Below are 15860 nucleotides of genomic sequence, written 5' to 3' on the forward strand. Positions count from 1 at the left end.
CATCTCCGTACAAACCAGTCGTCACTATCGCTCCCACAGTTCGTTCGCCTTCTCAGCATTCTGATCTGCTCTTGGACAGTCAGCCTCTTTTGCGACGCTGAAGTTCCTCTTTTTCTATCCGCCCATATCTTGCCAACGGAGCATGCCCAACCTGTCGTGACTAGTACTGCTCTCGACCACCGAGTAGCAACCCACACGACTGTCGCTGTATCCATAACTGTCCAACGCCGCCGCCTTTCTTCTTCCAACGCCTCTCCATGACAACCCTCATCATGAATATGCAGAGTAGTGATACTCGAAATGGGCGGGACAGCCCGGCCCCCGGCCCTTTTGGCTGTACGTATCTCGAGTATCCTACGTCTCGCACTCTCTGACGCTGTTGATCCAGATTCTTTCCTCTCTCCTATGGATACCCCTTACGAGCCTGCACCGCAACCCCCTCCAGGACCGGCTCTGCTTGATGATAACGAATCAAATATGCTGGACAACTTTTTCACAACAATAAACTCAAATCCTTTTTCTACCGAATTCTGGTTGCCTGAACAGCACAATAAACCGCTTAGCTCTACATCACTTCCATGGTCTGATGAACTTCCTCCTACTTTCGAGGGTTCTACGACTTCACTTTCCCAGCCATCGATCCCCAGTCACAAGGCCGGGATGGGCTTCCCACCACATAATACAGGCCCAAATCAAGACATATTTGCTCCCATGTTCTACCAGAACGGGATGCATGGCCCCGATCTCAACTCGACATTTGGTCAACCTCCGTTTTCGGCCTTCTCACATGTGGACATCCAAGGTCATCCTGGCGCAGACATTCGCCCTCAAGCTTCTTCATCGTCCCAGCCACCGGACGCATCTCCACAAGCACGTCTCCCCGTCGCTTATCACACTCCGGAGATGATGTTTGACGTGCGACAACCTTTAGCCCCCGAACAACAAGCCACGGCTAAAGCGCGCCCGCTTCACTGGGGTTCTGATGTCAGCTTCATGGATCAGGGTTACGTGGCCCCACCCGATCAACCGAATGAAGAGGACCGGACGAAGGAGCTTCTTGGAAATCTCGAATGCCTTGAGCCCCAAAGTAGTGCGGCCAACACACGCGCACCTAGTCCTGAGCGGATGACGGGTGCACACCATTCCGTATGGACAGAATCGAATCCCAGTGATCTGCGGAGGGAGTATAGAGACGGGGCGGAAGACTTATCCCTGCCAAAGAAACGGCAGAAAATCTTGGTCAAGGAAGAAGAAGACGATTCAGATGGGGACAGTTCCAGGCCAAGGTCACGGCGATCTCGCGGTTCGAGCTACAACAAGTCCAGGCGCTTGTCCAATGACGGAATCCGGAAGTCGAGAATGTCACAGGGGCCAAAGCCTGCACGTGAGAACTTGACGGAAGAACAAAAGCGGAATAACCATATTCTTTCCGAGCAAAAGCGACGAAACCTTATCCGACAGGGCTTCGAGGATCTCTGCTCGCTTGTTCCTGGCTTGAAGGGTGGCGGCTTCAGCAAAAGTGCCATGCTTACACAGGCGGCGGACTGGTTGGAAGAGCTGTTACGTGGCAATGAGGTTCTGAAGGCGCAGCTATCTGAGCTTAAAACCGTAAATGGGTTGGTGATGCCACGATGACAGGCTTTCTGTCGCACCTTTTATGAGACCACGACCGCTCCGTTTTACGTCAATTTGGAGGTTACAAAAATACCAAGGGATTTTGCTGGCTGTTCTGAGTTGCAGAAATTAGCGAATATGTGTATGACAATGCATGGAAGGGGGTCAGGTGTTCTTTGCTTTCGCGTTTTGGGCGCTGTGGAATCTCGTCCAAGCCTGTCGCTTCAGGATGGGTTCAGTTGATTCAGATGTCGGACAGAACGTTTTATACCCATAGTGCCCTTGCTGGCCGAGGCAGGGCACGTTTCAGTCTTGTACAGGCGAGCAATTATGGATTGACATAGTAATAACACCCGAATGTTAGATTTGACATCTCACATCCTTTTCATGACCATGTCTCGCATTATTATTCGTGCATTGTCTAGTGGAAGTATAAACGTGTCCTAAATTGGTTTAGCGCTAATTGCATGTGACAGTCGGCATTATTGGCGACTCTGGAACCCTGGACAAACAACAACAACATCGACTGTCATTCCCAGTCAACTGAGACTCATATTTGGTGATTGATGACCCTCCACCACGATACCATCGCTATATATCAACGCTTCGTCTGATACCACAACTCGCTCCTATGCCTCCTAAACGAAAACGCTCAAACGATGGGGACGACCAGGACCGCGACACGCGAAGCAAGCGCTTCGCGTACCTGAAGCCCCAAGTCCGCCAAATATCGGAGCGAACTATCAAGTCAAAATGGACGACGCTGCCCGAACCTATCCAAGATAAGGTCCGCGACATGTTTAGAGCTCTCGAACGTCCTGTGATTGTACGACAGCAGAGTGAGCGCAAGCGCATCGAGGCTCAAGCCGCTGTCCAGGCTGTTGTGAAAAAGTGTGTAATTGAAACATTCAATCCACCCAAGAATACCACAAAAGATATTTGGACTCATTATGAATTATTGTCTTCAGTCTCGGCAAAAGACTGCCTAGGATGCCATTCCCACCGATCACGAAGGACTCGGCTTTCGAGTACGAAGCGGCGCTTAAGGAGCATGTGTGTACCCTACCTGTATAATGCTCTGACCGAAGCTGATTTGATTACTAGCGTGCTCTCGAAACGAATCTAGCCACAGTGTCGGATAGCATCGATCTTCTGAAAACTGAAATTGAAAAAGAAGAGGCTATGCTTGCGAAGGAAACAAAGCAGCTGCTTGAAATGGAGAAGAATGCGAAGAGAGCAGAGGCCGAGAGAAAGAGGCAGCTGAAAAATGTATACTATCTAATTCCCCTGTTGGATGTGACAAAGTGGTGCTAACTTTCCACAGGAACACCCCGTGCTCCGCCGTCTTAATGATACCCCCAACAACACAGATCAGGAGCAGGCTCACCTCCATGTTTCCATTGACAAGGATTCCCAGACAACGTTTGACGAGGTATGAACTCCCTATGTTTAACCAGTAGACTTCAGGCTAACGTGGTGTAGCTGGAGAATGATCCTGAAGTTCTCGTTCTATTGAAGCAGCTGAATGGCCATCTTCGATCGATGCAGAACAACACAGCTCCGCTTACTGGACTGAAAGATGCCATTACACGGTCTGATGCAGCTTTAAGTCTGACCTCCCTTTCTGGGGATTGAGCTGGTCTTCTATTCAACCCGCCAACTACAAATCTGAAGGACGTTCCTCCGGCACGTCCTCACGGTGAACAACATGACTGACTCGAAAATGGCCAAAAGTTTGTCAGAAGAGCCAACCTTCAGGCTTCTGCACATGTAGCCAGCTCAGTGTTGGGTATACCGTCCTTTGATTATCCCATCCTGGGCGCTTTTGAGCTTCTCCCCCGGACCGCGTCGCCTCGATTTTGTCCATTAAAACACCCATTATACCTCCTTTCCCGGAGGGTCTTTGCGAGGATGGACTTACTTGCACGGCGGATAAAGCTTTGCGAAATCTGGGATCATCTGTACATAGATTCATGCACAAGTCAAACTGGGCGGCTTTTGAAAATCTCCACCTCACAGCCACCCGCAGGACAGCCACTCTGAACGTGCCTAGTAGGTTGTTCGCTGCATTTGAATGAGCGTATACAGCACAATTGAACAGCGTGCTAGCATCCTTTCCCAGTGCAAATTGTTCTATCAGTTCCCACCCGGGCGCTCTTGGATGAAGCTCGAGACATCATGGACGGTGCCGCCGACTAGCATTAGAAGTTGACCTTCTGATACCTTGGCCTGATATTCATCCCACTCCATGACTGGTAGCTTGCTCAGTGGCGGGCCCCAATCAAGCGACTGGCTTTTGTGTTTAGTTTCTTCAATACCTGCTGCAGACGAGTTTTGTCAATCTCATTCTGCCTATTCAGACTGTACGCGAGCCCGCGGCATCCGTAGAGCGAGATAAACCATTTCGTCAGATCTGGCTGATGCCATTCGATAGTCGGACAGAAATTCATGGTGAAAGTTATGATAACCCTCCCAATGGTGATAATGGCCGTAAGGAAGTGGTCACTGGAAGAGCGTCGGTTATCATACGGCTGTTCGCTGAGGTAGTGGGCGAGCGAGTTCACGCAGAAAGTCGCCTAGTTAATGAAGGACGAACGCAGAATGCCGGCATATAGGAATCCTCCCTACCAGACATTCCAACCTAGGCCGGCTATCATAGCTGGGAATGAAATTGCTGAACTATTCCCAAGAATATTGACCTCTCCAGGAGACATATTCAACTCAAGTAAGAGCTATTATAAGAATCACGCTCCGATGACTCAGTGAGTAGTTGGTGAGCCTCATCTCTCACACTATCCATACCCGTATATTGGCTCCGCTAACACTTCTTGATTATTTCCCCACAAAAAACATCATCGATATTTGGAAATGTGCCTGGTTCAGGCTTAGAAGGGATTCGTGAGGGTAATCGCGGGCCGCTCGGTAACCTAACGTATTTAGGCCGAACTATGTCTCTTGGAATCATTCCTTCGCAAGATATATTTTTCAACTCCAGCTTCTATAGTACCCATCTCGGTCAGTCAAATAATTAGTTTCTTCGTAATCACACAACTGTATCTCATACCCTCCTTGCTTGGAACACTCTGCAAGGCCAGACAATATTATTGCCATAGTACTCGTAAGTTTGCTCTACTATCTGCTGCGACATTGTACGTATGAAGATCGAGGTAGTCAAAGTATCTAGACTTAAATGAACATGGACAAAGTTACCGTATAGCTGATTGGTAATTACAGTCCATAGCACACGATGCGTGCTCCTTTCTTTTCAACCAAAATAAAAGGGTTCACGATGAGTGATCCGTCACAAGAGCATCCATAGCGTCTAAGCACGAGGGCTTTCATCTGGACGAAGCGCAATACGTTGTACACAAAGGCCTAAACTCTAAAAGTCGCCACCTCGGATAGGTCAAACGCTGCAGCTGCAGCCACACGAAACGCGAGAAGTAAGAAATCAACAGCCTTCTGTCAAGATCATGTTCGCATTGGCATGTCGAGGAAGGAATTCCCTGTAGAGGTAGCGCAATGCCGGCCGAGGTTCGAATGCAGGCACATGGCTGGGGTAGCTCTGCTCAATCCGGGATGGTTGCCTTTCGGAAATGCGGAGACAATCGGGAAAAGTTGGACCCGGCGCGTCTTCTTCCCAAACTCAGCGGGGAAGCCCCAGAGAGTTCATTGAGAAACTCACTCTGGTACCTTTCTCTTCACGCCTCCTTCCTCATTCCCTCTTGTCGCCGAGCTCCTGTCCATGTCGACCGATTGCCGTACTCTTCGCCCTTGTGTACCTGCTGCGACTGCGACGACCTCCGCGACCTCTCGACCTTTGCGCAACACCGGTTGATGACTCAAAAAAAGCACCGCGCATACGGCTTCCGTGCCCGATCACGAACGATTCAGGAACGGGAACAGAGACAAATTTAGATTCGTCATGGCCGACAAGGAAGTGAATGGCAAGGAGTCTGTCTCCAAGGAATCCCAGCACACCTCGCCAACAACGAAACCCGAAAACCCGACTGCGGGGTCCCATTCCAGTCCCAAGAAGCGTCGCAAGGTTAATCATGGTAAGCAAACATTCGGCGCATGCGTCTGACAAGAATTATGGTCGCGCGCCTTGTCAGTCCTTTCCTTGCGACCTGTTTGAGTTATGTTGCTGATGCATTTGCCACGCTTACAGCATGCGTCTACTGTCGACGATCGGTAAGCTGTGCTTGTCCTTTGAAACTCCTTAGCCACACACCTGCTCTCGGTCTCGGTCTGCCCTTCACAGCAGAGACTCTTTGCTCGTAATTGTCCAGAGCAAAAACCACCGACATAATACGATCCGAATTGATTTGCTGACTGAAGGCTGCTTGCGCACGTGGTACAGCATATGACTTGCGACTCGGTACGACCCCTCTGAACTTTTCCTCTAGAGACTATCGACGATTGTGAAACCGTTCACCAGCCGCCTTTCATGAGGCTAATTGCTAACTCCATGTCTCTGCTTGCTCAGGAACGACCTTGTACGCGATGTATAAAGCGCAACATTGGCCATCTTTGCCACGATGAGCCCCGCGAACCTTCCAAACGGTCCAGGAATGAACCCGATCACTCTGCAGCTGAGGAAGAACCCCGTCCAAACAATGAATATCCGAATTCGCTACAAGGAATGCCCCGAGCTGTCGATGTTCAAGATGCTGCTGGTCAGCAAATTGTTCCTGATGGTCTCCCGTCTGTCAGCTCGGTGCAGCCCGGGAATATTGCATCCTCCACAGGTCAAGGTGTTGCAAATCCCTCTCAGAGTACGTGGAACTGAGTTAGCAGTCTTCTTGGTCTCGCGCTAATGCAATCCTACAGTTTTGGGCTACAATGATTGGGTCGGAGGTCAGAGTCAATTTCAAGACATGCACACCTTCCATCCCTCATACATGTTCAATGCGCACGAAGTGACGAACGAATATAACCTTCTGGGTGACTTCTTGAGTAATAGTTTGCTGGATGATGGAGCTATGTTCCAAAATGACGACATTCACGGTATCTACTCCGATCCTACCCTGATCAATTCCATGGCTACGCTTGGTGGAGGACCCAGCACATCGCTTCTTCAGCAATCACAGCCTCCCCCACTGTCACAAAATCAACAGGCCCAAGGGGAACCAATGCAAGGTCCAAACACCACAGTGATCAATGACAAAGCGAGGGAGACATATTATATGACCGCTGCCGACCCGTCTGGATCGGATCCTCCAGAGGAGCGGATGAACAAACTCCTCAAGGCGAAGTACGATGCTGGCCTTCTGCGCCCATTCAACTATGTGAAAGGATATGCTCGATTGAATACCTATATGGAGAAAAACTTGCAACAGGCTTCTCGACAGAAGATATTACGCCAGCTCGACAAGTTTCGCCCCAAGTTCCGAGAAAGAATGCAAAGTTTGACCGATATCGAGCTCATTCTCGTCGAGATGTGGTTCGAGCGGAGCCTGATGGAGTATGACCGGGTCTTTGCCAGCATGGCTATCCCGGCCTGCTGTTGGAGACGTACTGGTGAAATTTTCCGAGGCAACAAAGAAATGGCAGAGCTGATTGGGGTTCCAATCGAGAGCTTGAGAGATGTAAGCAAGTCCCTAACACGACCCGTGTACGCCTTGCCAGCGTGGAACACAGATTAATACCTACCAGGGAAAATTGGCGCTCCACGAGATCATCGTGGAAGATCAGCTTGTGAGCTATTGGGAGAAGTTCGGCGCCATTGCGTTCGATAACACGCAGAAAGCTATGCTTACAAGCTGCACCCTGAAAAATCCCAATTCGAATTCACCTGATGATGGCATTCCTTGCTGCTTCTCGTTTACTATACGAAGAGATAACCACAACATGTAAGTTGCCGTGTCCAATCCATATATACTAGTTCTGACCAGTATCTTTGCAGTCCCTCGCTCATTGTGGGAAATTTCTTGCCTTCCCAACGGAAGTCCAACTGATTTTACTATTGTTGTCTTTTCTGCTTTTAACGGCACATCGAGTTACTGGTTTGAACCACGCTATTCTCGTACATATACCTTCTCACGCTGGCTTCTGGAAGCCTAAAATCGCAATTGCCTTCCCCTCTTGGATGTTGCACATAATTCGACTCGTGTACCATAAGCTGCTTGTACTGTCAGAGTATTGAAGGAGTGCAAACGTTTATGCCTACCTTAGGTAGTAATCAGTCAGTGTTGCTGTGTTTGCAAGACTCGATGAATGCGGACTAGCCCGGTCAGGTGGATGAGCATCATGTTTCTTGTGACACTGTTGCACTGAGACACCACCATTCAAATCAAACATTGCGCCGGACTAGCGAGTTCTGACATCCTTCTTTTCCTTCCGAAGTAGCCCTATCCTCCGAGAATAGAACAATCGAACGAGGTTGATCCCAATGTCTTCAGACAATCTCCACACCAGACTCGAGGCCCTACTAGGTGAGCCATCCAATTCCTCGCACATTCAAAGCTCGACGGGTGTGATTCATGAATATTGTTGCTAAGAACAACTTGCAGCCTTCGTGAGGAAGCTTCGTGGGGAACTTCTCAGTGTCACTCCCCCTACCCCACGCTTGCGTCGCGAAACGGTCCAAGCAGTCGTGGAATATACTAGTCACATCCCATTCTTCATACCTTCACTCCCAGTGCCCTATCGTCATCAGTTTGACGATGAAGGGGTGAACTTGTGGAATACTTCTGCGCGGTTGTCACTGTCACAGGGCGATCCCGCTTTGTTGAAACAGCTTTCCAACGGTATGCTATCTCTGGTGGATTCCTTTTACGTGTTGCATGCTAAACACATGGTACAGTGAAGGTCCTTGCGTTTGGAATGCTCGAGGCAGCCCGACGGACAGAAGCGTCAGGTAAGAATTGTACTCCAGACCAAGACACCTGGGTCTCACATTTGCAGAAATGTTCAAGGTCATTGAGGTGGCATTGAGTACTGCCGAAGACTGTATAGGTGTGCAGAGGCCCTGCGACTCATGAAGATGGCTCTGACTCTGTCTTAGAGAACGGAAATCTCAACACGAGCCAACAGATCATTGAAATTGTCGCCATGAACTTAGATGCACTCAAGTCAAGCGCGTACCTGGATCATGGTCGAATGCAGTCCCTGGAGATACAATACTACATGATCCGGATACACCTGGTAAGCCCTGTCCACCAGGAAGATTGCAAGCCTGACAGCCTGGTGTAGGCCTGGTATCAAGGAAGACCAGATATTGCGGACCATCTGTATTCTCAGCTTCCGAGAACCACACAGAAAGGTGACCAGTTCACTATCATGGAAATGACTTACAAAATTGGGGATCTGGCATTGTCTTCTGATCAATATGATACCGCCGTGAAATGGTCTGAAAGAGCTCTGAGGGCATGCGAAGCCTGGGCAGACAACGGACAGAAACAAACCCAGCCCTCGGATCAAAAACTGCTTATCCTCCATCAATACGGTAGGGAACCGCTTTTGACCGGGCCATGCCATTCTATTAATATCTCCTAGCTAGGGCGACCCTCAACTGCAATGAAGCGAGCTCTGGGGAGTCGACCCAAACAGTTTTGGGCGCTCTCGAGGTGAGTTTGCCTCCCTTTTCCCAACTCTTTCTAATTAGTTAAGGAATATTCGACTGCATTCCCTGTTATGGTTCTTCGGCTGGAAGCCCTTTGTAATGGAAAGGACCCAGACTGGAAAGAGTATATCCAAGGTTAGAGTGTCTTATGCGCCCTTTGACAGCGCAAATTCACCAATTCAGTACTACATTCCGCTATTGGAACGATGGATCTCGCGAGCAGTACTGTGAACGTGTATGTGGCCGCTCTCTACCATTATCTGTTATGCTTACAGGGTAGAAAGGGTGTTGCACTACATTCAAAAGCTCAGACACTTCAGGTAGGGCTCAAACACTTTCGTAAGAGCCAAGCTAATGAGTATCAGTCCACGCGCTCTTCTTGAAGGAATGAACAAGCTTCTGATCGAGAGGCTCCTACCTTCGTGCAACAAAGAGTTGACCGAAGCAGCCGTCGTTAGCTTCATTTGGTCTTTGACAGTCTCCGAGGATTGTCCAACTAGTGTTCTGGACATACTCGACGAGAGCATGAAAGTCCTAGACAGTGCGGAAATCGGCACAATCAGTGAAACTGCCACAGAAGCTTGTCTTCTTGTATGGTCACAGCTAGAACTTCTGGAATTCATGAGCTAACCACGTATACAGGCTATCTGGAAACATGTCGACAGAGAAATCTCGAGGAAAAACTATCTCGTTGCAGGAAATTGGTGTCATTTTGTCCTTGGACACGGGATTTTCCTACTGACGTCGGACACTAAGGAGAAATTCATGAGGTCTGTATTCCACAAGGATACAAATTCATACGTTAACCTGGACCAGAAAACTGATTGTCTGTGCATTGAAATCTGGAGAAACGTCCAGGGTATACGCAGCATTCGACAGGCTTCCGGATGGCGCGAAGAACAGTCCTTCGATTTTATACTTGATGTATAAACTAGCCACACAAGACAATCAGTCTTCTAAAGGTACTACCTAGATCTACGTCCTATGCATTGAAGAACTAATTGTTATGGTAGGGACTCTGTATCTGAATACACTGTTCAACCAAGTTGAAGGAGGCTGCTCTTACCTCGTGGCTTGCACCTTTGCTGCACTCAAACACGGCGATATTCGACTGGCAGCAAAATGCCTGGGGATGACCACCAAAAAGTACTACGACTGCCGTTCGGAGGGCTGTGAAGTAGCGAAGTTGTTGCAGTATGCAGTCATTCGTTAAATGTTGTACATTAAGCTGATGATCGCCAGATACCTGCTATGTTTCCTCACAGAGAGGTTAGACTCGCTTCAAGGGGGTGAATCTCTCTTAACCCAGACCTTGTCAATCCTTGAGACCGGTAAGTCCCAACTAATATCAGCTTTCACTTCTGAAGCCAACAGCTTTAGTGGAAGTAGACTGTGCCGAACAGAAGACGATCCTCTCCTGTCTTGACGCTAGCTTCACTGCCGACAAAGCTCATTCGATTGCTCTGAAAGCGCTGAAATCATCTCAGGTGGACTTGACCGTCCGGTTTCTGGATCTGTCTATCCAGGTGACTACCTACTTGGCGCCCATACGCGAGGCCGTATCCTGACGCAACTAGTTCACTGAAACGATGCAAGAAGATGAAGGCCAAGAAGCCCAGTATGGTCTATGCAAAAGGTATATCACGTACGACGCTCTCCGAGCTACCGCAATTATAGCATCTGCCCGCAAGGAGAGAGACCAGTCCAAGCAGGTCCAAACCCCTGTTCCCAGATGACTTTCATCTCTGACCTTCAATATAACAGCAACACCTGTATACAAGAGCACTTCATTCCACCCACCGCTTCCGCGCAAATTTCCAGAACCTACAAAACCACTCCACCGCCGAAATAGAGGAAGCATGGGTCCATAAGTACCGCATAATCCTCTCCCTCGGCTTCGAGGCTGCCATATTCCTGCACCACTGGGAGTCATCTGCACAGATAGTCCAAGAATCAGCCGCCGCCATAAACGCGAAGCTAGCCGCTGTATTCCTCGATTGTGTGCTCCGCTCCGGCGCACCAGAAAGCCAAACCGCAGGTATTGTCAAGGCGAGTACCACATTTTCCCCCCTGACAGACCGTTCTCGTTTTTAATAGCAAAGGTTGCAGGCCATACTCCGCACTCTTCACGCAAACGCAGACCCTGCAACGACAGACCCACTCCTCCCTCGCTACCTACACATCCTCTTCCATCTTGCCATCACTGCTCCGGACGATATCCTGGCTGAATTAGTCCTCGACCAGGCACTATCACTTGCGCGAGGCGGCAAAGACTCCTTGTCGACTCGGTACCCTGACGAGGAGATCCACTGGCTAGCGAGCGTGACGTTTAATCGCGCGGTGGACTTTTACCTCATGTCAGCGGACGGAGATTGTCACCGATGGGCGCAGAAAGCAATTGAGTTGGCGGATTGCATTGAAGATGAGGTTAGTCGTGGAATGTTGGGGAGGCTGCTGAGGGAGAAGTATATCAAGTTGATGTGAGTGGGGCTTATAATGTTCGACTTATCGTATGTCCTGTCCTTGTGGTCCCTGTCTCCCTCGCTTCTAGACTTGCCGCAACACGCTGTCATTTGAGCAACTGTCAACAGTGGTGAAGTGGGGTCGGGTTTTTTGAATCTGTCGAGCATGATATAGCCTTATAATGGACTGCTCAATACACACTCTTCAGTTGTCCCTCGCGAGAACCCATGTACGTGGATAGAATCTCGAATATCAATGCACGCCCGGAATTAGAGATTGATTTATAGAATATCTATCTAGCTGCCTGCGCAATGCAGGTGCAAAGTTGGGTATCATTTGGAGATTAGGATGTTCAACACACTAAGCATCATATAAGAAATGAGAGACAACGAGGTGGTGGCAGATACTTGCAATGAATAGGGCACAAATTAGCAAAGCTCCGATAAATCCACCAAGAACAAATCTGGGCAACAAAATTGGACTGCAAAGCAATGCATTATGCAAGTGCGCCGATTCTTAGGATAAGCAGCCAACGCCGAGTAAGCCATGGACGCCTGTGATGCTAAACAATACGAGATGCAAATCTTGTGTATCCCTTTCGATCATTCCATAAGACCCTGGTCATCGCTCGGGTAACATGAGGAGAATTAGAACAAGATAGAGTTAGCTACCTTATCCTTGTGCTGTGACATCAACTGACGACCGTCTGGGAGGCCTTGAAAATTTCTTTTGTCTTAAGTTTGGGGTCGACGGAGTTCGATGCTTAACAAGACGGATAGTCTCGTCAGGTTCAGGAGGAACTGGGATGACCCTGTTGTCGTTTTCTTTCCCGCTGCTATCAGTCTCGTCCACATCGCCGTTCTCAAGCTCGCATGTGTCATTTCGAGAATTCAGAGCGCGTAGGGTCAGACCTAGTTCTCTTTCCAGTTCTTTCTGAGCACTCAGGTGCTCGGTAGATCCATTAAGCTTCTTCCGGTAGGCCCTCAGCGTGCGACAAACTTGCTCGGTGGACATATCTAGACTGCCGAATTCACTTTTGCCGGCGTTCTTGCGGTGAGACCGGAAATCCAGAGATGATCGCCGGACGTTATTCGCAAGATTGCTACCGCGCTTGACCGGCGTGTGGTTTGAGCCGGCAGGGGAGGAAGTCTGACGGAATCGTGCGAGACGCGAGCTGGAGAGAGGGGAGTGGCGCGTAGAGGATTGGGGAGGCGTTGACGGTGCTGGACTGCCGTTCTTCGTCGATGAGGACCTAAGCGAAAACTTGGAAAATTTGCGCACCAAAGGTGGCGATTGTTCGCGCATCGGCGTTGGCGTTCCTGTTGGAGTTTCTTGTCGTTGGAGCCCGACTAGTTCGTTCCGTGACAGGATTTTGCGCAATGGAGGGTGGGACAGGGGCGATTCTTTTGCTGACGCTTCCTCTTCTCTTGTGATGATCGGCATTGATTCCGGCGATTGCTGGGGCTGCACCAATATGTCCCATATCATCACAACCCCATCAATACCAGAGCTGACAAGGGTGCGGGTTGTCTTCCCTGGAGGTCCCCGTTTGGGCTCCAGCAGACACACGTCGCTGACTCCCTCTGTATGTCCAAACTCGCCAGTGAGGAGGACGCCCCGGTTCATATCATAAACACGAATAGACTTATCTGTGCCTGATACGCCGACCAGAAGCTTGGGACTCTGTCCAGGTTCCTCATTAGCCACGGTCAAAGCTCCCATGACTACCGTGTCGCTGGATTCAGAATCAACAGCCCGGAATGATTGGACATGGCGGCCAGAAGCAATATCATACTGCTGGATGCAACGGTCCACTGTCGATACCACGATGGTGTCTGAGTCCTCTGTAGATAGAGCCATTGAGACAGGTGAGGCTTTCACCGTTATTACCTTAGAGATCAAGTAGGCGACGACAGTTGAACCATTTTCTTCCCTGGTCACGCGATCTCTGATAATGATCGTTCGATCAGCAGAGCATGAGATCAATCTTTCTCCGTCGTTCACAAACAATAGCTGTCCCACGGCGCCAACATGATCATCCATCGTCTGTATCAATTGGAGATTTTCTCCGCTCCATTGGAAGAGCTGGACCATGCGGTCACGGCCGCAGCTGGCGACTACGCATGTCTCTTCTGTGGAATGCAAGGCGATGTCGGTTATCTCACCTCCATGTGCTCGAACGACACCCACGCACTCCAATGATTGTCCTTGCAAAACTCTATCCTTGCTATTAGTATGGATACAGGATATTTGAATTGGTACCAGTGACATACCGCAATACACCAAATTTATCGCCAGATAGTAAGAGGTCCGTACCCTCGGAGGCACGTAACACCTTCAGCTCGTTCGAATGCTCGCTGTCGTTTCCAGCGATCTGCTCTAGGGTTACACTTTTCGAATCCTGGCATTTGCCATCTATATTCCAAAAGTTCACAATGCCCTTGCACGACCACGTGAAGAAGTCGGCGTTCCACGGGTTAGGCTCTTGTAGTGTGCGGATACCAAGGACAGAGTCCCGATGAGCCGACATCGTAGTTTCAGCAGCAGAGTCAAGCCCATCAGGGCTGTTTAAGACATCCATTCGATAGATATGGATAGCTTTTGTGGTGTCCAGAGTCACTAGGTGGGACGTCAACGAGCCCATGCAAGTAATTGCAGGGCCCTTACACTTGCGCTCTGGAGAGAGTAACCGTGCGGTTTCCACGGGGGAAGCCCTGGAAGACGGCCGTAGTTCTTCCACTGAGACTCTCTGCATCCGTTGTCCTCGGCCACCTATCCAAATGCAAGATTGATCGGAGTCGACCGTCAAGGAAGTGATGCTGAAGCCCACATGCTTGACAGGAAACAATTTTTGAGACGATCCTTTGTCGTCTAGAAGACATAAGGCCCCCGTGTCTGTCCCGAGAACAGCCTCCTGCTCCGAGATACTGGCAACGCAGGTGAACGTATTCTCAGCCAGAGCCCCCAGCAAGCAATTCCTCCCCGAAAGAGCCCTGGGCGCAATTGTTGTGGTGCTGGGAGCTAATTCACCGTTTGCGCGGGACTTGGTAGGTGATCCTGAGTTGGCTTCCGGAAGTCGCCAGACCTTGACGTGTCGCACACCTGCACTAAATCACATTTAGCCGAGTTTCGCACCGCATATGGCCACGTTAAATACGTACGTGATCAAGGATTGTCCCATCCAGCACATATCACGAATGAAGGAAGTGCATTTGTTGGTCGAATGCAGCTTTGCTGCGCCATTTTTGAGGTTGACAGTCCATACAAAGAGGAAACCATCATTTACATCTCCAAGTGTAGCCAGATATTGCGAGTTCGAGCTAAAGGATAAGCTGCGGACCCCGAAGCTATGTTCGTTAAGGATAGAAAGAGGGACGTCTGGGGGCGCATCTCTGGCGGTGGAGAAGATGAGGACTCGAGGGTTGTATCCAGTCTAGCAAGGTTAGTGAGGCCCGGGGTTTCAGCGGGTAATTACGACTTGCCTCTCCCACGGCAAGAAGTCGTCCATTTGGACTAATCGCCACGCTGGTTACAGCCTTGACTCTCTCCCTCGACGACCACGCACGAGCTGCGGCAGCATCTGTCATTTCGGTAGATGGGGTGCCATTGTAATTCGCGCTGTTTGCGCCGGGCTTTATGCCGGAAAACGACCTCTTTCGCGTATCTGGAGTGGTCGGAGGGGTGGACTGGTTGTAGAATGATGTAACTGGGTTTACACTAGGGACGGAGGGGCGCGCTCTGAAGAATCGTTGGTTTACATCATCGTTGTCATCCAACTCTGCCAGCACAGCAGCTGAGCCTGCACAGAGAGCAAAGGACCGACTCTGGTCGTGACTGGAGAAGCCATTGGGAGTTGTTGTAGTTGTGCCAATGACGGTTCGGAGGGACAGAGTCGATTGGTACTGGGGGGCTCGATTGGGGGTACGCGGTGGAGGTCTGATGGCCGGGGAGTTGGACGGTGTGATTCGTAGGGAAGAGCCGGGGCCAGCCGATTTAGATTTCACATTTAGAGAATTGTACGCCATTGCCAGCAGAAAGTGGGATGGTTCGCGGTGTTGCACTATCTCCGAAAGGCGATGCGGCGTCCGACCGCATTGGTCGCGTCTTGGGTCGCAATTGGGTGGGGAGCTCGATGACTCACGGTTGGCTCCATCTGACAGCACTGGAATAGGGAGGGTGTGTCTCATTTCGTTTGCGTATGTTCCGAAGATGAAGC

General features: G+C 49.9%; 5 protein-coding genes across 5 annotated transcripts; 4 read left to right on the forward strand and 1 right to left on the reverse strand.

The window, feature by feature from the left end:
- Positions 1–300: 300 nt before the first annotated feature.
- Positions 301–1635, forward strand: ATEG_01164 (basic helix-loop-helix domain-containing protein; the record flags this gene model as incomplete). The annotated part of the gene is made up of 1 exon (XM_001208529.1): positions 301–1635. The coding sequence occupies one exon, from the start codon at positions 301–303 to the stop codon at positions 1633–1635; it is 1335 nt and encodes a 444-aa protein (XP_001208529.1).
- A 610-nt stretch (positions 1636–2245) lies between these two features.
- On the forward strand, positions 2246–3249 carry ATEG_01165 (uncharacterized protein; the record flags this gene model as incomplete). Its single annotated transcript, XM_001208530.1, has 5 exons — positions 2246–2505; positions 2583–2667; positions 2719–2883; positions 2939–3046; positions 3097–3249. The coding sequence occupies 5 exons, from the start codon at positions 2246–2248 to the stop codon at positions 3247–3249; spliced, it is 771 nt and encodes a 256-aa protein (XP_001208530.1).
- Positions 3250–5539: 2290 nt separating this feature from the next.
- On the forward strand, positions 5540–7574 carry acuM (gluconeogenesis transcription factor RDS2; the record flags this gene model as incomplete). The annotated part of the gene is made up of 7 exons (XM_001208531.1): positions 5540–5672; positions 5786–5894; positions 5956–5995; positions 6104–6392; positions 6448–7205; positions 7273–7469; positions 7523–7574. The coding sequence occupies 7 exons, from the start codon at positions 5540–5542 to the stop codon at positions 7572–7574; spliced, it is 1578 nt and encodes a 525-aa protein (XP_001208531.1).
- Positions 7575–8442: 868 nt separating this feature from the next.
- Positions 8443–10749, forward strand: ATEG_01167 (uncharacterized protein; the record flags this gene model as incomplete). The annotated part of the gene is made up of 10 exons (XM_001208532.1): positions 8443–8476; positions 8624–8763; positions 8812–9064; positions 9115–9185; positions 9346–9416; positions 9547–9772; positions 9824–10040; positions 10195–10375; positions 10424–10512; positions 10556–10749. 10 exons carry the CDS (start codon positions 8443–8445, stop codon positions 10747–10749), a joined length of 1476 nt encoding a protein of 491 aa, XP_001208532.1.
- A 1567-nt stretch (positions 10750–12316) lies between these two features.
- ATEG_01168 (uncharacterized protein) lies at positions 12317–15669 on the reverse strand (the record flags this gene model as incomplete). The annotated part of the gene is made up of 4 exons (XM_001208533.1): positions 12317–13862; positions 13918–14751; positions 14806–15077; positions 15136–15669. 4 exons carry the CDS (start codon positions 15667–15669, stop codon positions 12317–12319), a joined length of 3186 nt encoding a protein of 1061 aa, XP_001208533.1.
- Between the last annotated feature and the right edge of the window lie 191 nt (positions 15670–15860).

The sequence above is a fragment of the Aspergillus terreus genome, genomic scaffold (genome assembly GCF_000149615.1).
Source record: "Aspergillus terreus NIH2624 scaffold_2 genomic scaffold, whole genome shotgun sequence".
Classification (NCBI taxonomy): Eukaryota; Fungi; Ascomycota; class Eurotiomycetes; order Eurotiales; family Aspergillaceae; genus Aspergillus; species Aspergillus terreus.